Raw genomic sequence first — 21,590 nt, 5'->3', positions numbered from 1 at the left:
TAAGAAATCATTTGGAACAGAAATCGTTAGCCATCACGTACCAGAGTTCTTTTAGTTGAGCAAATCTCTTGCTTTATTGATCACTAATCTCTAAAATGAGATGGTTGATGGTTAAGGGCCACCTATATATGGAATTGGATTGAGGTTCTGCAGGACATGAGTCATAAACTCCTGCTTCATACTTCTGGAAATAGAAGCAGGAAATGATCAAATAAATAAAACAAAAGTAAACAATAAATGCAGAGCAAAGCAGTCCATTGATGGTTTGGGGAGAGCTTTAAAAGCTACCACTTTGCTGCTGTAAATGTAAATTGGTGGGCCAGTAGGCGGCACTCTTCCCCCTGACAAATTTCCAAATCAAGGTCCCACTATGGTGATAGGCGATGTTGTGCCACAGGACACACCATCCTTCAGATGAGGCATTAACTCAAGGTCCTGGCTGCTATACTGGTTGTTAAAGATTCTGTGATAATATTCATTAAGAGCAGGGGCAATAACCATCTGTGCTTGTACATGCTGGCCTCCCTAAAGTCCCCCTTAGGTCAATTGGTGTAGATATTCCTCACTTCTCCACCTGACCTGCTGGTGCACAATGGCTGTTATATGACACCCAGGTACTGTAGTACAGCACTTCACTGATGAATGCAGTGGGTTTCCTCCTTAGTATTACTTACTATTTTCATGTTCTCACTGCGTGTTACTAGTGTGGCCTAATAATGTGTTACAGATTTGTATTGTTTTCTTGTTTTGTCATTTAGTGATGCCATTACCTGCATGTCAAGTTAAATATGTCTGGAATGGCATCTTTTCTTGCCACCTTGATACTTGGTGAGTCTCTTGTTTCTTTCCAGTGTAAGACTAAGTGCCAGGGGTGTGCTTATGGCCTTAGCAACTTTTTAAACAGAAAACACAATTAGATTAATGGCAGTTATGTCAATTAAGAATCATGTCGTTGTTACAGTGACATAAACTTTAACTCAAGAAGTAGATTGTACTGAAGAAAAAATGAATGCTGTGCAAAATGCCTGGAAGAAAGTGACAAAATGGTCTAATTAGTAGACCATTTGGCGATATCTTGAGCTGCCTTTAAAGAAGATTGCATTAGTGAACAGCAAGACAAAATTAAGGATGTAATTTTCCAGTCTGTTTGAGATGACCACAGTAATTAAGAATTTAAAGCAAGCTGGCAGAATGCCTCCAATCCATTGATAGGGGATCACATACTGTAATAGAGTTCATTGCTTTATTACCAAGCTGTCCTCTATTTGTCTTTCCCTTTCCAGTAAAAAAGTATCTCTGTCAACACTCTGTACCTACATTTACATTGTCTGTAATAAAGGCAAGCAATAATGATACACAGTACTGGAGATAGGAAATGTGAAGTCCTCTATGACAGTAAAAGTATTACTTTTATTATTACTTGTTACAGTAAGATCCTCCTTGATCATCTCAGATCATCGGATAGAGAATTTATGCTGAGGAACTTGATGTCCATTTTGCAGGGTTTTCTTCTTCACTTGCTTCTGTTATCAGTTGTACCTTTTTTCATGAACCCCCCTCAGAGTCCCTTGTAAATGTATTCAGACCCAGCTGCCCATTCTTTATTCTTTATTCTTTATTTTTATTCAAAATCTGAATACTCAGACTGAATACTTCTAAGGGTAAGGCAAGTTATGGTAAGTGTCGGCAAAAACTAAAGATAAATAACTGAAATGTTTTGGTTACATTAGATTGGTAACCTGGTGGCACAGTGGTTAGCATTGCTGCTATTAACAAAATAAATGCCACTTGATTTATTTAAATTTGGAATGATCTCATGCATGTCATTCTAATTAAAAATTCAAAACAAAGCTGCGATACGTTCTCCTCTTAAAAGGACGTTTAATTATTGCTAATATATAGCAATATTGAGAGGTACAGTGGTTAGCATGTTATGTGTTCTTCCCATGTTTACATGGGTTTCCTCCAGCAAACTTTTTCCTCCCAACTTGAGTTAATCCATCAATATAGGAGTTGTCTTCGTTAACTAAAACATTATTGATATCTATCCATTTTTCAGGTGAGATATCCTTTACCGCAGTCAGTGTCCTCCACATACAGTATTTAAAGCTCCTCAGTTGTAAAGTATCACTGTCTATACTTATGTAGAGTTTAATTACTAAATAATTTAGTTTATTATTATTATTTTTATTATTAGCATTTGTATAGTGCTTTATCATCCCACATATACTAAAGACACACCCCATCTACCACTGAAGCTCAGTTTGCACCTGAGTTATCCACACAGCCATTATGTGTCAGCAGTCCAACTCCACAGCAGATCAGGGAGAAATGGGAAATAACTTCACTGTTGCAGCGTAGTCTTCTTTAGATGTCTCCCAGCCCAGTGCTGATTTAGGTAACATTTCATTTTTACACAAGAGCTCTTTGTCTGTAATGTAAAATGTGTTTAATGTGCCCACTTTTTTTTCCCCCTGTAGTTCATCTATTAGAAGATCAGAACGTTTTTGTGGTGGCAGTCACTTTTCAAGTTGTAAGGTTTTCAGAGTTCAGATCTGCAAAGCTAACCTATATTTGAGAAGGTTTAGCTCCGAAGCTTTAAATGAAATTCAAATGACGAGCCTGATTCATTAACACTGCTTTCAGAGGAATGCAGTATTCCTCATTATAGGCAACAAAGAAAAACAAAATTTTAATATTGCAGTTTGACAGACATGTTTTATTTTTGCCACAGCACTCCTTGACCAGAGCCATAACCCTGTCTGCTACTCATCATATTTTCCAAAATGTCTTGTCCTGCCAAGTAAAACTGGCTGGACTGTTATTGGACCACACACCTTAATCAGAAAGAACTCTCATCCTTCACTGTAGTTGCACTGAAAGTTTTTTCCTGGTGTTCAGAAATAAATCCCTTAATTTAATTTGATGCTTGCTGATCATCTGTTGTTCCCAAACCTGCCTTCCGTCATTCCTCATAATATTTGCAATGTGTAACAGATTTGTTTTTTGTTATGGAAGATTGGCTTTAAACCAATACCTATTTTGTTGCAGAATTCAGAATGGGCTCTTTTTCATCCATTCAGTGTATTTAAGCTAGAAAATATCTGAATAGAATGTCATGCGTTCTATAGTGCTAGTCACGAAAGTGCTAAGCTAGCCAAGGCAGAGTTAGTTTTGCTTTTCAAAGCCTTTTTTGTCCTGATAATTTGTGCTTTTGAATCCATTTAAAATGAGCATTCTTCCTTATTTATGTAGGTTTATATTGGAATACCCTTTTCATCTTCCATTCTCCTATTTGGGGAATATCTAAATGTTAATCAGCTCAGATATAGTGATACATATTTCATGCTTCAGAAAGTGACACTATTCATGTCATTTTCACCTTCCAAGTCCTACAGTGGCCACAGTAAAGTTAGCATGGATTGGTGGGGTCCCTCCTTGATCAGGAAGCTAATTTTCTTTCTATTAATTGGCATACACTATTGGTTAGCTCTATTAGTTAGTTAGTGAAGGAGTGCTGGAAAAGACTCTGGGCCCTGTACAGGAACTAAGGAGGAAAAACCTGTTCCTTTGAGCTCCTGTTGAGGACTGGACAATTGCAGTTTCAGAGCCAGGACAGGAAAAAGAGACATGGACTACAACAAGTAGTAGGGCTTGGAGGAACTCTCTCATTGTTCAAATCCAGCTCCAGCAACCAGTTGCACAGTGAATGGATTGAAAAGGACAATCACCTGTTTAAGATTTTTTTTTAATGAGTAGAGATTTTATGTTTTGTTAGAGTGTGTACTCATAGAAAGAATGATGTATATTGTGCAATTACGTTTATTTTGAATAATAAAAATAGTTCGATCTCTGCTAGAAATGTATTTTGTGTTCAAAGGTTTTGGTGGATCCAGGTGTCCAGGAGGGTAAAGCCATCTTCAGCAGCCATTAATTTCTTTTTGTCTTTTGTCAACATGTTTGGAATACTTTTATTATTTTAATACTTGTCAAATATCTTGCAAAGTGACGAGCTTGTTTTGGTTTTTTTATGATCAGTAGCTGTGTCAAACCTGCTTTGGTTATTCTTTTGGAAAAGAATGGCATAAAAGACGATGCCATAGTTTCCTTTTTCCTTTTTAATATACATTTGGAATGTCAAGTGTAGCTTTATCCACATATTTCTACCCAGTATGGAATGCTCAATTCCAGGTTTAACTGTCTGCTTCAAACCACACGTGAGCAAAGGAAATTAAACACAGATGAGCGTCCACAGTCTCATTGCATACTCAGGTCCTCTTTTTCACCTAGGGAAGCAAATCAGTGGGGGTTTTGTTGAATCATTGAGTCCTAAAGGACTGAAGTCGGAGAGTTCTTACTGCCAAGCTGCTGTGGGGAGGTACAACTCAGCAGGAACACTGTAGCTTTTGCCCGGCTTTTGGAGTGTAGTTTTTAATTGTGTTTCCTAAATGTATTTTGTTAAAATGCAGACTGCAAACAATAAAAAGGTCTTAGCTGCATGTGGTCTAATATAAAACACAAAAAGAGTATTGACATTGGTAGAAGTTTTCAACATTTCCAAGGTGGTATTTAATACAGAAAAGACACTAAATCACAATATACCCTCGTAGCTGCTACCAGCTGATCCTCAGGAGTTACTCTGAAATGACTGGAAAACCAGCTCTTTTACTAACATTTATTACTCTAGCTGTTGAGCTCACATTTTAGTCCATATTCGAGCTTTGTGAAATCACCTTATTGGCCATTTTCAAAAGCGTAGAAACTGGTAATAATCGTGAAACCTGTGATGTAATGGAGTGAGCCTCCTTTTTTACAGGTCTGTGAGCTGTTACTGTATGTCTCTCTGTTTGATTTAGGCTGTCCCATGTGCTGCATTTTGATGAGCAAACCAGAAAAGTGAAGGATGCAAACATGCAAGACGAAGACACATTTGAAATCTATGACCCCCGCAACCCCGTCAACCAGAGAAGAAGAGAAGAAAGTAAAAAGATAATGAGGCAGAAGAAAGAAAGGAAGTGAGGTGCCGAAGTATGATGAACCATTTGGTCAGTCTGCTATATTTTCACAAGTACACCCCAATAGCTGAGTTCAGGGCATCTCCTTTAGCTGGGTCTTTTTTGCAAAATCCTTAATATGTAATATTGTATCAAATCGGAATAAACTTAAATGCCTGCAAAAATAAACTGTTTTATTTTTTGGACTGAAAGTATTTTAATATGAGTGAACACGCTGGAATTGATTGGCCAACAGTTAAGCAAAGCTGTTAAATTAATTGGATGCTTACCACCGGATTATGGATTATTTCCACAAGTATATACTCAAACTAATGCCCAAAATCAGGCAGCATTTTAACTGTGTAATTTTCTAAGTTGCCTCCAATTACTACGCAAATGTTTATTGATGTATTGTTTGTAGCTTTCAGCTGTGTGTCGCCCTGTGTACTGTGTGGGTTGCATTCGCTGAGCAAAAATGTTTGTATGCATTTGGTTGATTGTGTTTGTATTTCCTATGCGTTTGTAAAAATTAAAATCACCAGACAAAATGAAGTAGTGTACAGTATTTCTCAAGCTGACCGGCTGCAAGAAAAGGCAGTCCCATCATGAAATAAGAAGAGGCTTTTCCATTGTCTATAAATACATTATTCCCACACAGCCCCTACGAGCTGCAGAAGAAATCCACAAGACATTCGTCTTGCCTCTGCAGCCTTCCCTGCATTATTAAAATATTTTGTCTGTTTCTGTCAGAAATGTCTGATCTTCATGATGTAATTAATGTGAAAGGAGGAAGGACATGTCACAATAAATTCCAGTCTTAATCTAAGCCTTTGTCGTTCTCTTCTTTTTTTTTTCTAAGAAGATAACGTTTTCTTGGCAAGGAAAGCATCAGTACCGCATGGCAGTTCCCTCATCATTCTTTTTCACAACTGAATTGCTTTGATCGTCGGTGTAATTAATATTCTGCTGTGGGGTCCTTTGAAGGACGGAATCTTCCATTGACCTTTGAAACACCTTAATATGCCATCTGTTTGTCCATCATCTGTCTCATTTCATATTGATATCTTAGCATAAAGTTTAGCCTTCGTCAAATAAATTGTAATGCTCTACATAGCTGTTCTGTTAATAAATCAAAGTCTTCTCATTGTGTGTCTGTAATTAGCTGAAATTGTCTTTTGGGGGTTTTTAAACTGTTGCTTCCATTTGGTCAGCACTAGTCTAGAGACACAGCTCTAAATGACCATGGCACAGGCTCTAACTCCGACCAAGGGGCTGACTGACCACAGCAGAGGCTCTAACTGTTGACAGCATTACACATTACTTAACAAACACAGTTATTTCCATTACTTTATTTATGGCAAAGATGATAGTCCAGTATTATCACGATTGTATCTATATACAGTATAAGATTATATTAAATCTTTTTGACATCCCTGGGTGTCCTTACATTTCAGCTGCTGCATATCAAAATCAGTTGTTGAGAATGTTTGTCTGTGACCAAAGTACAGCAAAGTTAGACTTCCCTGCAGTGCCAGATTTCCCATTAGGCACAGTAAAGTACCTAGGGCCTACGAAATTTTTAGGGCCTACGAAGGAGGGAAACACTAGTGACTACCAAAAAACGAGCTGAAACAACATGCTTGCGATCGACTCTAGGTGCTCCAAATCAATAATCATACGCTATCTAGCGGCTGTTCTAGAAACTAAAAGTATTGAAGTCGCTCGACTCGCTCCATCAGTCACGTGGTTTAGCATTAGAATAGTTTAAAGTGCATCATGTCAATCAACTTAATTCGATTGCCGTTTACCCCTCTTTTTGCATATTTAGAGTGAAAATGCCTAGGGCCAGCAAACACCAAAATCCGTCCCTGCTTCCCTGTATGCTTAACATTTGTGTTAAACATAAATTAAAGTTTAAACTGCAAAGTTTATTTCATTTGGAGTGAGTTTGTGCTTATAATACAATTCCAACAGCCAGTCTTGCTTGCTACTTTCCTTTTACAGTCCAGCTTACTGCCTCTGCTGACTTCACCCTCTGACCCTAGAAACACTTGTCAACATCCTCTTAGCAAGGGACACGGACACTTGATTGAAACACTAGTGTATATTTGAATTTGGAATGTTTCTGCTGCCCCGTTAAAATAGCTCTTGGTAATGGTGTGAGATTTCTCACCTGCTTCCCCTGTTCCCATCGGATTAAAATGCTGCAGAAAACTATTATTGACAAGGAGGCTTACAAACAAAACAAGGTCTATTGCCTAGTTTTGGTATGTCACTGATCCTAAGAGCTCATGAAGTTACTGTGTGTAAAGATCCTTGTAAATCAGCTTCCACAATGAAGTTAGGTAATTTTGTATTTTTTGCTTTTTTAATTTCTATTTTGTGTTTTTGGCCTTTTGCAAACTGCAGACTAAAAGTGCTTTGAAATTGTTGGATACCATCTACTGTATGTTTTAGCAGTACCATTAGCAGTTAATTTGCCTGTCATAAAAAGTTATGCAAATATATATCTGGGTAACACTCCACATGATATCACAGTAACACATCAACACTACAAGCTAAAGCTGTGAAAGTGATTTATGTTCCACTGAGAGAAAGTGGTCTTCATGTATCAAAGTTATGGAAGCTACAGGGATTTAATTGTGGAAATCTACACTTCAGCACCACAGATAGGAAACAACCAGTGACTGGTAGAATTTTAGATTTTAAAATCTGTCTTTTGAAACTTTTCTTTAAGATTTATGCTTGGTTAAAAAGTAAAAATGCTTTGACAGACATGAAAATGCTTTCAAGATCTTAAAATGAATATAGAAATGACAGAAGCATGTAGATGATTACCCAGTATATTTTTAATCTGATAATATTTAACTTAGCTAAGGGTCTTTCTTGATGAACCAAATCAATGTCCATTTACAAAGGGGAAAAATCTGTAGCTGGTGATGCAGAGATTGAGCTCTGGTTTGTATAAATGATATACCGCTGAAATTTGCAACTCGGAATACAGTTTGGCAGTGACTGCAGGCAGAAGTTTAGTGCACTTCAGGGAACAAGCTTAAATTTTCATATGGAACAGGAAGGAAAGTTAAAGTTACACTTTAAGATCAGTACAGCCAAGTCAGTGCAAATTTAAAACAGGTGAGGTGCGTGAAATTCCTAATTAAACTGCTCACATGTTAGCTTACATTCATCCATGCCAGCGGAGTGTGAATATACTGTATCATTTACATTGTATGTGATGATAGATAAACATCTCTATATTCTAGCTTCCTTTTAAGATTGGTATAAAAAAAAGCATTAGCGTCTGTTTCAGCTGTCACCTGAAGAAGGCTTTACCACCAAAACATTTCATTCTCGTTTTCTGTATAGAGTTAACCTCTCCTTGTTCCTTTACAGCAGAGAACACCATCACAGCACTCCAGTCACACATATTCTCTGCTGCTAAGCCCAAGGTGGTCACACATGAGCTGTAGCAATATTCAGGCTGAAGTTTTTTTGGAAAACCATCATTTATTTTGATTTGGAATGATTAAGGAAATTCAAATTAAAAATGTTACGCAATGCTGTAATACCCCATTCTTCAGAGCATGGAAAGTAACCGCAATTTTTCATAACCTCATCATCTGTAGGTGTTTTGTTAAGGATCAACAGCAAAAACTATTGAAAACATACTACTTCATTACGACTGGGCAAATACTTAAAGAGGTATAGTGTAATATCATAGACTGAACCCCGTGCAAACAGGCTGGAGCTGAGTTTGGTAGCCACCTGCATACTTCTTCCACAGACAAGTTAAAATACAATTAAAGGTTCTTTTCCCTTTGTTGGGCTGCTTCTACTTGACATTGCTGCTCTTCATGTGCACAAAGGGAATTTAAAAGATTAAGGATTGTTTCAACTTTAATAGCCACTGGAATGTAATTATAAGGGTTATTTTTATAAACAAAGGAATGATAAAAGTTATCAGTTTAATACAGTGGAACATGATCCTAGGGAGAACCTCAGCATTGTGCAAACCTCTTCCATCTCTTTGTATTACAGCTTAATCCTGGATGGGTCCCCATCATCGGACAAATACGGTTCAAAACAGTGTCTGCTCCTGAAATAAAGAAGTGGTTATGCAGCTTCACAGTGCGCCAAGTGCCCTTATCATTCAGTTTGGGAGAACCACTCTGCACAGATGACATGCCCCTGCTTAGTGCAAATCTCCCAGACCTTCTTCCTGTTGGTTTAGTTCTGCAAATAAAAAGAGTAATTTCTCTCATAAAGGTTGCATGCATTTGGCTTTGTTTTCTTTAAGTAGTCTTCTGGTTCACATAAACTAGATTTATAACATCACATAACGTAAACATACTTAAGTTTGATTTGGTTCCAAAAGTTCATAAAGCTCTTTGTAATCACACTACCTTACAATTTCCTAGTGTTGCTCAATCATACCAATAACAATGCAGTATTTTTAGCTTATAATAATAATGATGAAATTGAAGTGTTTCTAGGAAAAATGATCCTATTTATTTCTGGATAAATAAAGGTATCTTTGCTCTATTTCTTAAGAAAAATGTTAAGCTGTTCAATAGAATCCTTCAGTGTCTGTACCTGCTCAGTGTTATTCATTGTGTGGGTCTCTGTTTCATAGAATTAGTCTTGTGGGGGTTCTGATGAAAGGTGCTCCCACCCACGATGTACAGAATTGTTTCTGAAGTGGGGCTTAGTTTCAGCACCTGCTGCCCACACGACACGAGCGACCTGCGCGCTCATTGGAAGCCATTGAGGAAACCAAGCATTCATGAAGTCAGTGGCTGATGAATTATAGTAACTACATACTGTAGGAAAACAAGAAAGGCTGCAAAGAGGCCCTTTTGTTTGTAAGTCTAATAGCTAAGTGAATCTAACATTTTGTTCTTAAAGAACAATTTGTTAAAGGACAACATAGTTTAAAACCGAAACCTGTTCTAGATTACCTCTAGTTTTAGAAATGAGCTCTAATATTCTACATCCTAAATACAGTTCATTTTTATTTTCTGATTGTGATCCCCTGTCCCTGTTATAAATGCAATCTTTTTCCCAAAAATTTTGTATTAAGCCATCGCTAAAATAGTGATTCTGTGGATTGTGGACCTACTGTAAGTTAGTTGAAAGAAATGCTGGGTGATTTATTGTGATTTAAAATGATCTCATGCAGGTAATTTTTGTTAAATATGTTACACAAAGCTGTAGTACCTTTTCCTCTTAAGGGGACATTTAATTATTTATAGTATATGGGAATAATTGGAGGCACAGTGGTTAGCAGTGCTGGGGCACTGGGTTCCATTCCGGACCTGGGGTGCCATCTGTGTGGAGTTTGTATGGTCTCCCATGTTCACGTGGGTTTCCTCTGGGTGCTCTAATTTTCTCCAACAGTCCAAAGACATACTGATAGGTTAATTGGTGTCTAGGAAAATTGGCTGTCGTGTGAGTGTGTGCATATGTTTTTGTGTCTGTCTGCCCTGCGATGGACCAATGTTACATCCAGGATGTATCCTGCCTTGCGCCTGTTGCTTACCAGGGTAGGCTCCAGCTCACCCACAACCCTGAGTTGGGTGAAGTACTTAGAACATGGATGGATATAGGATTACTACATTTTTATCAAGACAAGTTTCATATTATTTTTTTTCTTTTCATGTCAGACACCTGAAAGTAATTCAGTTGGGTAGCAGTGTCTGCATGCATAGACTGCAAAGGAACAAGTTTAAGGTTTATTCCATGCTGAAAAGAGAAGAATGGAAACACAATGTTTCGTCTGTGGAGCCTTCTTCGGGTGTGAGCCCAAAGAAGGCTCCAGTCACACCCGAAGAAGGCACCACAGCCGAAACCTTGTGTTTCCTTTCTTCTTTTCACCTGAAAGTAAGTCACAATAGAAAAAGAAAAAAAAATTATTAACCAAGAGCCAAAGTGTAAAAATGTGTTTTCAATTTGGAGTAAAAAATGCGGACAGAATCACTGTTTTTATATTTTATGGATGATCATTCTATAGTCTAGAAGCAAGGCAGCAGAAGGCATGGTTAATGAAGATTGCAATTCGCTTTTTGGAACACCAAAATAGAGAGAAAGAAGGCCACAGTTGGGACCATATGGTGAAAGGGGAATACAGTTGTAGTCTGGTGCTAATCCATTCTCACTTAAAAGTGAGAAGATGTCTTTTCGTTTCCCCAGAAAGTCAATCTGGAGAAAATAGAACTTCATTTGTTTCGAGCTGCCGAATTCTGAGCATGTTTTAGTAAAAAAACAGTTCAAATAATTTGAAGTATGTGATGTGTTAAATTCTCCACCGCGCTCCGGCCATGAGCAGTCACTGTACAGTGAGAGGGGAGTCCGGGCCGAACCACTTCAGAGGTGACCCTACCCTGTTTTTACCCTAGAGGGAGCAGAGCAATAGAGCTGAGCTGTGTGACCCCCTGACGTGGGTGTTTTTCTGCGCACCTGTATTAGCGGTTAGCAAAGGCTCGTGAGGACGTTGCCAAATGGGCAAAAATTCCATTCCTGAGCAAAAATTCCATAGCAAGCGAAAATAATGTGCTGGAGAGGGGTCAAACATAAATGGTTGCGAGAGGGCCATTACCGATCTCTGTGGGTTTAATTCCCCGCTGAACAGGCCTCTTTTCTCCTTTCTTCCTCAGCATCTGTCTCTGTTTAGTCCAGAAGTGAACTTCCAGAGCACTTTCCTGTCAGGACATTCTCCCAGTAAAGTTAAGTACAGCCTGCAGTATACCTTATGAGTGGTGTGGAGAAAATCATTCTGACAGAAATGATTGGTGTTGATGACCTGTGTGAAGAGGAATGTTCCGCGTGTCCACACAAGTCAAAATTGCATAGATCCAAAAAGCATTTAGGGTTGCACTCATATTTATGCTCCTTTGTCGTTCATTAAAAGTAAGTTCAGTGTTCCTTTGTGTTAAAAAGGGCACCGCTTCAATATTAGTGTAAAACGGGTTCCATTATTTGCTCAAAAGCAGGGTCAAGGGATGAGTACTCTCACACTGACACAGCTGAGCTTGAAATCTGCTTTGACTGGACCTCCCACAGGGCCAGTAAGAGGACATGTCAAAAGATAAAACAATTTATTGACTGGTTATGAATATTACAGTTGCAAAAGACTACAGAGCACCCAAAGACTGTCCCACGTTCTCTCATTTTTGCAACCCATGTCTTCAGGAATTCGGTTTAAAAAAATAAAGAAAAATAGATCTTAAAGAAATATGTAAATGCCTGCAAGAAAGTAATGTCATTCAAAGATTTAAAACCCACAACTTTGAAATGAAGGACCTAATTTTCCAAAGCTGGTGAGGAATTTGTTTATTTGGAAGAATGTCACATTTAGACATTCAACATCTAGAGTAACAGGTTACAAGATATATTTCAACATAAATACCTTAAGGGAAAGGTATGAACATTAAACAATTTGTTCATATGGCAAACTGCAAAAAAAGGATGAATTCCTTCAAAACTCATTTAACACGTTTTGCTTTATGAAAATAGTGCCTGATGTTTGTTTTTTTCAGCTCAGCTTTTCAACTTTTTAAACTCCCTCATCTACCTCTTTATTTGAATTATCCAGACCAATCACTGATCCAGTGAAATTACTGTCACAACCATTCGGACTCCTCAATGTCCAAGTATGAGTTCTCTGCCAAAAATCAGTCTGAACAGTCCCTCTCACGACCGTGGGCAGAACTCTAAGTAACGTGGTGCTGTTGTGGCCAGTAGATCAGACTTTCAAAAACCATACTCAGAGATCTCAGACATCTTGTGGGCAAGACTGTAACTGGAGCTTCATTTTAAGCTGACATTTTAATGGGATGTTTTAATGCACTTCTCTTCATAAAGAGGTCTACCATTACCATCTGGTCAAAATTGTCATTCTAATTAGTTCTAATTTAAACGATGGACCTCCTGGGGTAGCGTTTGGTAGAATATATGAAGGCATTTCTTAAAATGAGCAGAGAAGATCAATCACTTTCAAAAACAGTGTCATGTAAATGAGTAGAACACATTTTAAGGTCTTTCTGTTGAGCCCAGTAGAGTTTTGCTTGTTCGTGGTAATGGTACATATCAGTGCAAACCTGCTCAGAGGCCCGGTGTGTAAGGGCAAGACACTGGCAGAAAACACATGCCAGCTCCTGAGAGGGTGCGGACCTCATGTGCCGTCTCGGAAATGTGTGTGGGTGTGATGTAGCGCTGTCAGACACTGGTGGACTCGCAGTTCAAGATGCACCACAACTTGGTACCACCTCCACAAGTGAGAATGTTAGCCTCATTTAAGACATGATTCAGGAGCCTGTTTGAACCACATTTTGCAATGATCTCATGTTGTGTATACAGTATGTTTTTCCTGCCAGTCTTGGGCTGCCTTGCAGAGGCCGCCTTGTGAAATTAATCAACTCCTCCACCGTCTGCTGTTCACTTCATTTCAATAAATCAGAAGCTAATGTAGAGCCACCAATTAACCTCATGTGAATGTCTTTGGAAAATGAAAAACAAAAACAAAAGTATGTAACGTGCAAACTCCACAAATGCTGTTCATCATCCCTGGAAAGGTAAGTAAATTTAGGACCCCCTTGTAGAGCTACTGAATGTCATAAAATATGATGCTCTGATTTATTATCAAGACTAGAATCTTACTACATTTTTGCTGCTATATTTAGGTTTGATTTTCCTCTTATAGGTTCGAAATTAAGCATCTGAACAGAATAAATGGGTTTGGTTCTTTGTATGTTCAATAACATATTCCATATACAATTAAATGATATTTTTTGTTGTTAGCTTGTTTTTCTAAGAAGTTCCAGGAACATTTCACCATATAACGTGAGTGAGGAGCAACTTAACACACAGCCAAGTGTGAAAGGAGCCATCTGCCATGTTGGTGAATTATGATCAGGGTTTTCAGACTATTCCATTGCCTTATGTAAAGCATGTTGTGTGAGCATGTTTCTGTCCATCAAATAAAAACTGAAACTGCAGCTTAACATTTCTTGCATATGGATCTTCATGACGATCAAAGATTCTGTTGGGCTCGTGCTGATCCACAACTTCACATATTTTGACCAGCAGAGGAAACTATTTGTCCTTTTTCCATCTGAAGATTTGTGCTTCTCATGTTATTTTATATGAATTGGAAGTGTGGCCGATTAAATTCATCAATAAAAATAGCCCCCGAGTGATTTACTTGCTTTGGCGGTTTTCCATTATCTTCTTTTACAGTGGTTTGATTTCATAAGCACAAGAAAACAAAACTGTCGAAGAAATTAATTCTCTTGGTGTTTTTTTTTAAGCCCACGCCAGATCATTTTTCTTGGCCTGAAAGAAAGAAGGAAAAGACAGAAAAAAGAAAGAAAGAAAGAAGCTTCGCTGCAGAGCAGGAGGCAGGGTGCAGCGATGCCTGGAATGCGTATGGGCAATCATGGCAGATGACGAGCTCCTGACTCCTGGGTCCGGCTGCTCTTGTCAGAGCGTGAAGTGCGAGGTACATAAACCTGCCTCACGCCACTATCGGACTCCTGACAAGACGTAGACGGGTTAGCTGCTAAACATAACCTTCGAAGGTGTGATGGAATCAGTGAGATAGCAGCTCCACAGGCTGTGTTTCAGAGCCATGGAAAGACTGTCCCTGGGGTGGATCAGACAGAGGCCTCTCACCTTCTGGACCGCCAGCCAGCCCAGAAGGGTAACATTCCTCAGCCATGGTGTTCACAACCATCCATGTACGGTGGAGGGATGGAGCTGCAGCTGTAGTATCCAGATTTTGATTGCTGCCTACCAAACAGACATGAATTGTGACATGAATTGCTGTTCTTTGATATATAACGAGCACAAACTTTTTTTTATGTTTCATACCATAACTCCACTGAACCTGTCTATAACTAAATCCTTTCAACCACAGTGAATGTATACAATATGGACTAAAATGCAAACTACTGTACAGTGTGTGCAGCATTACAATGATTTGCAAACACTTAATACTCCAAATGAAACTGTGTGAGTGATGGACAGCATGTCAGCTGTTTCTGTTACGCTGTAACTGACATTTCTACATTACTTGCATTGTAAAATGTAACGGTGAAACAATTAAAAGTAATTAATTAAAGTCTGAAGTTGGGAATTACACATGATTTCCGATACACACGATGCAGAATTAAACGTCAATGACATGGTTCACTGTTAAACTTTTCCTACACGGGATATTGTAGTTTAGGAATATTCTCTTGCAATAATTCAAAGGTAATCTCAAACAATCCAAACATATCACAGATTCCTTTAAAACATCTGAATCTAAAAACATCTGCCAATACAAATTAGACGTCCAAAAGCAGTTCATGATATCTCACTTCCTCCATCTCTGGTTTCTATATCTTACTATCTTCAAATAATTTGAAATGTTTCAGACATACAGTACTGTGGCTTTAAAGACATAAAGACATCTTCTAATTGATTTACTGTAAGGTGTCTCTACATTATAATTTGTCACTATAAAAATACTTTAGAAAATTTATTTGAGGAAGGTTTCTCCCAAAGATCTATCATTTTGGTTTAAGCTAGAATAAAGCTATTAGTTGTGATCAAATATAAAAATATGTCTCAGAATATCACTCTTGGAAAAATTCCAGCACAGACCAAATGATTGTAGACCACTTTTTCAGTTTTACAGCTTTCCTTTGAAGGAAAACACTGATTATTAAAAATATGCTCTGTAATATGTTACTTTGTTAAACCAGTATATAAAAGCCCTTCAAAATACCTTTCTTGTATTTTGTACAGAGCTCTTTGGATACTAACGCAAAATAATTTTCTTAAATGTCATGCATTCATGTCTGGGTTATTAACAGCTGTGGAATTTAATTAACTGAAAGTCTTGTCTGCTAATTCTGAGCTTTTTACTACTTTTTTCTAACCCAGAATCCTCCATGACTGAATTATCATGCCAAGAATACATGAGACAAAAATAAAGGTCATTCCATTTTTCTGCTCACTCATAATCTAATGGCTCTAATAGAAAGGGACCTAGCTATTAAATCAAGAACCTTCAGTAAAATTCCTTTGCAACCAGAATACAGGGCCCCTTTGGAAATGTTTAACAGGAGTAACCTGTATAAATGTCTTCATGTCATAGATCATATTTCACTGCTACTTTATGAGATTTATACCCGGGCAGCCAAGAATTTTTTTCTTAACTTAGAAATGTACTTCTTGTGTTACAGTAGAGCCCACCGAATGGGTCAAAACCTTCACAGTACGTTGAACTAGCAAAATTGCTGGAGGCTAAAAGAAAACCTCCTAAATCTGAACTGTGGCGTATGTTGCCCATATTTTCAGTCTCTCAGCGTAAAGACGGCAAAGCAGATAGATCTGTGAGGCACCTCATTTAGGATCTGCCATTGGAAGAGTTGTTGTTGGGAGCCAAAGAGGTGCCAACCAGAGAAAAGACGAGGGAATGTGATACTGGATAAGAACTGGGTTTTGAGGGAAATATTGGAACATTAACAATAACACATATCAATTGCTAGGGCTTTTGCCAGATTTGGAGTCCAAGGTAGGCTGCATATGAAAACTGTTGTACCAAAGGAATTGGACGAGACTGATCAGGAATGAATACTATTTCCCCAAAAATTTAAAGCAGAGAATGGAACCAGTCAAAACAATAAATTAAGCCCAAGTCTACAACCAAGACCAAGGTTAAACACTAAAAAGGAAACCTCAAAAATAGTTTACTTCTGCCTGAATGAACATTTCGCATTAAATTACACTCTGGATGGTTGTTATCTAACCTTCCAGTTGGAGACTATAAAAATATTTCCATTTAAGGCCTGCCTGAATTTATTTCTTTTTTTTTTTAAAGGAATGGGGTGCTATCTGAAATTTTCAAGATTCTCAATAGGTAAGTCTTAAGCAAAACACTAAAAGAAATTATAATAACTGATTTAAATAATGTATTACTGTATATTTTTAAAACCTAGATCAGACAGATTCTATATGTTCGAAATATTAAATATTCAGTGTATGTTAAAAATGAAAAGTATTTGGAAACAGTTATTGTCTTATGGAAGCTGTGCAGTGCTATAGAAAAAAAGAGCAACATTCTTTGAGTTACATGTGATTGGAGTTTAACAAATTAGATGCAACCAGCTGTAGATGGTTTTGAATTTGAGAAAACAAAATTTTCCAAGGGCGGCTTTGATGGAATTTCTTCAGACTGTTTTACTTTCTACTAAATCACAAATATTCAGAGCAATTTGTTTTTCATCTGCAGGAAGTACCATTTTAGCCATTCTGTGAAATCTTGCTCAAATCACATGCTCAGAAATGTATTTATTTTACCTCCCTGATGATACTTCATTTCCAGATTCATGTCATACAATGGGAATTGGAGACAACAGCTATAATCCAAAGACATTTTCTAATTTTGTTTCTCGGCTTGTGCTGTATATTTACAGATTTACCACATTTTCTCCCACCTTTTTTGTAAGCCTTATCATCATTATAGTAATGTAATTTCAGTGCATTTGCATTGTATCATATATGTTGTGTCCTTTGTAATTACACTAAATATAAACTTTGTATGTATTGCAAGAAGCCATAGATGAAAGCATCTGATAACTAAATAATGAATCCTATTTTTGTCAGTATGTGTTAGCCATCTGCTGGATGAAGGCCAATGGGGGGAGTCTTATATGACGTTCTGTCCCTGGCTATCCTTATCCATTTTGCTCCTGTATTCTTCTGTACCTCTGACTTGTCAGGTTCACAGCAGGACTTCCTATGCCTCCAGAGATCCTAGTTTTACTTCTGTCCTGCAGTAATCCGGTTTTGTCGTTATGTGACTGTCCTCTTCCTGTTTAAGTTTGTTCACTCTTTCAGTGGTGCTTGTTTTAACTCTAACTTCATTTGTTTCTTTTCTTCTTGTGATGTAGAGCACATGTTTTCCCATGTCAATTTTTCACACAGGTCCAGAATGGCCACCGCTATTCCCTTTCAGTCACAAAGACCGATTCCCTTTTAGAATCACACTTAATCTTCAAAAGCAAACCTTTTAGATATCTGTTTTAGATGTCTGTTTGTTTTTCCTTCATGATATATATATTACCTGGACATTATTCTATCCCATTCATCAATTCATCACCATTTTCTAACTGCTTTCTCCAATTCATGGCTGTGGGGGAGCCGGAGTCTAACCCAGCAAACAGCAGACACAAGGCAGGATACACCCTAGAAGGGATGCCATACCATCACAGGGCACAGATAGATACAGACACATGCATTCCCAGAAGGTGATTAACCTACCTGTGTGTCTTTGGACTGTGGGAGGAAACTGGAGAACCAAGAGGAAACCCATGCGAACACGAGACAAACATCCGCACTCCACCCAGGAACCCAGATTTTGAACTCAGGGCCCTACAGTGGGTCTACGACACAGAAATGCTAAACACTGCACCATCATGCTGCCCCTGAACATTTTTTTTTTCACGCAAGGCAACACACTGCTGAAGCTCTTTCATGGAGGTTCTGCATAAAATAGTGGAGTGCATGTAGTTGTAGTCAGTAACAGTTGCTGATGGGTGGGTCCTTTATTTTATTTCATCCTGAAAGGTTAAAACAGTAAAAATTAATATACAGTACTAATTCAAGACAGGTACCTCTGCGAAAGTGATGCAAAGAAACATAGACTGCAAGAGAAGTTTCATAAAGACAACAAGGATAAAATCACCACCAGATCAGCAAAATAATTTCACAGTGGTACAGTACATCTACACAACTGATTGCCATACAGGAGGTGCTAGAAATAGTCTTTAAATTACATTTCTTGTGTCAGGATACATTCCTGAAGTGTTTCTGTATATTGTAAAATGACCGAATAAGCTGGCATCTCATTTTTCTTTAACCTTCATTTTCTACCCTGCAAATCAAATCTGAATGAAATGGGCTACAGCAAAAAAAACAGTGCTAGAAAATGGTAAGATTAGAGATTAGAAAAACAGTTTTCCTTTGTATTTTGCAATTTTTATTCTATCAAAAGATTTGTGATGTCTTAAATCAAGAGCAGTGAACAACCAACAAACTATTCTGTGTTTTGTTAACAATAGTAACTTATTTACAGTGTCAGTTAATTTAACATGTACAGTATGTAAATGTCTAATCCAATATAGCACTGTCTGCATGTATTCAGTAAAAGGAGTAATGTTGTTTATTTACACAGTAGTTTAAACTCTTAGTTTAACCTAAACATTTTAGTTTAATTTTTAGAATTTAAATTATGTAATTTAATTTAAGACATTATCTAAGGAAATCTACAAAATAAAAGGTTGAATTTAAAAAAAAAGTTTATTGCTGTATATTATCTAGTTCATATTTGCTAGTATGAGTATATTGGATTATGATAATAGAGCCATTCCAGTCTGAGCAAGTACAAATGTTAAGAAAGGTTAAGAAAATGTGTTGGAGTTATTCTTGGTTCAGTTCTCATGTGTGACCAAAACTTTGGTGAAGAACTGTGAGGAATAAATTAGGACAAAAAAATTAACTTTGAGTGATAGGGCAGCCTGTCTCCTTTGGAACTCAATTACGGTATTAATAATAAACATAATTATTCTCTTGTTATTTAATATTGCATTCCCATTTTGTCTTTCAGAGAGGTCATTTTCTGAAAACCATGTGAGACTATACAGTATACTGTATGACTGTATCTGGACTGTGTCAATGGCCTGCTTTTCACTGCACTTTGATTCATGCCATTGTCGCCTGATCATCGCCTATATCATAGCCTTTTGATTTGTTGCTCAAATGGTTACTGTAGCACACTGTCTCAGCAGACAGAAGAAGCTTTCGCTGAGAATGCACAACCATACATGAACGTACTTTTAACTTTTAGCATTTAAACGTTATTGGGATATGTGTCTGTTCTCATCTTATGTTCATGTAAATAGCCACAGCTCACACCAAAAAAAAGAGATTAATCTTGGTTCTTATGAACACTCCACCTAAAACCTGTAAATTCATATGTTAGACGTTTTTGTAAAACTAATTGGTTGCAATTGTGCAAGAGAAACTTTATTTCTGGCTGAGATAAGCTGCTTATTTTTTGTGAGTCAGAAGAAGACATTTTTCATGCTAATGCACAGTAATATAGAACTTTATGGACTGCAGTTACAAGACCATCTCAATAGCTGTTTGGAGACAGTTGTGAGACAGCTGTAGAACCAATTTCACTCATCTGCTTTTTAAATATTGTTGAAAAACATATGTTATTACACTGCAATGGAGGAAATGTTTGTAGCAGGTTCTGGTTTCAAATCAGTTAGCAGCGCTGAACATGACCTCATTTGGATCTGGGCTTGTGCGCGTTTCTGAAGCAGGGCTTGCGGTCACAAGGCATTCCAAGAGAGCTCAGTCCAGTTTCTCTTTCTACACTCTGGCTCCTTGATAAGGCCGTCCCTGAAGCTCCCAGGGCCAGCCATTGAACAGATTTAACAGAAGTCTGCTTTTGAGAGAAGAGCTGAAGACATACCAAAGGACAGGGATACACTAAATCATTAGATAGATTACGGAACTGACAGTTAGGTAGGTGTGCAACGTATATTTCAGCCCAGTGCAGTCAAATGGGAAAACAAGATAACAAAATATGGAAAAACCAAGCAGGCTTTCATTTTTACTTTTTGCAGATTTACAGAACTGGCATCTTTTCTTCTTGAATGAAAAGAAGATATTTTATATCATATTTTAGACTTTTACCAGGCAGTCATCCTGTGTTGCAGTTCCTTCTCAGCTCTGAAAATATTGCCTAATCTGTGTTTCCCTTTCCACAAAGCTTTTTTCTGACCAAACTTTGTCATAGGAAACGCAGTTCAGAATGATTCGATTTGCAGCCAAGCTTTTATTTTTTGTTTCATGTGCCTGTGCAATAATAAATAATGTATTAATGGAAAGGTGACATGAACCAGATTATCTTAATCTTAAACACGTATAAAGGTGTCTGATTGACTCCATATTTAAAATACAGCTATAAAAAAAAAAGAAAATCTAAGCTAAATCCAGATATAACTGCCCATAGTGGGTACCCCAGAGCATTGTTTCACAGCATGACAGTATTCTAGGTGAGCTGCACAGAGATCTCCATTTGGCTAATGGTCTTTGAACTGCACATTTGCCTTGATGTTCTCATGGGAAATTGTAGAAATGTTGATTTGCTGTCCAACTCACAGCAAACCCTCCTCAGCAGGTGTCACAGGTGCCAGACAGAATGCTATTTCAGTGGTTTGCAGACTTTCGTGTTTCGGGTTCAGAACATTTGTGCAGCTTGAAAAGCGCTTGTTGTTTCTCCAACTTAAACTTTAAAAAATGAAAATAAATAAAAGAAATCAGGAACAGAACCACACCTGTATTTTTATGCGCACAGAACTGTTCAGTTCACAAAAGAGTTGCAGAAGACTGTGCGTTTTATTTTGTATGAGAGAGGTTAGAGAGAAAAAAGCTTTAGGTTTCACCCATGAAAACTTTAACTTTGCCATTTCCCACTCCTACTCCTGATAAGCACTTCCTCAAGTGCTCCTCAGTGATAATAATAATAAACTTGAT

General features: G+C 37.7%; 1 protein-coding gene across 2 annotated transcripts in view; it reads left to right on the top strand.

The window, feature by feature from the left end:
• The window catches only part of cwc27 (CWC27 spliceosome associated cyclophilin), a 109,675-nt gene extending 100,515 nt beyond the window's left edge, over positions 1-9,160 (top strand). The window contains exon 14 of one of the 2 annotated variants that reach the window (XM_088912126.1): positions 9,033-9,160. In XM_088912126.1, the coding sequence (XP_088768252.1) occupies positions 9,033-9,099 (67 nt within the window). In that variant the 3' untranslated portion in view covers positions 9,100-9,160. Of the gene's footprint in view, positions 1-4,856; positions 5,821-9,032 lie in introns of those variants that run through there. The other variant, XM_088912125.1, reaches the window with a different exon arrangement.
• Positions 9,161-21,590: the final 12,430 nt, after the last annotated feature.

This window comes from Atractosteus spatula, chromosome 3 (assembly GCF_055471065.1).
Source record: "Atractosteus spatula isolate fAtrSpa1 chromosome 3, fAtrSpa1.hap1, whole genome shotgun sequence".
NCBI lineage: Eukaryota > Metazoa > Chordata > Actinopteri > Semionotiformes > Lepisosteidae > Atractosteus > Atractosteus spatula.
The sequence above is the reverse complement of the archived record's forward strand: the minus strand, read 5'-3'. Positions and strand labels throughout refer to the sequence as shown.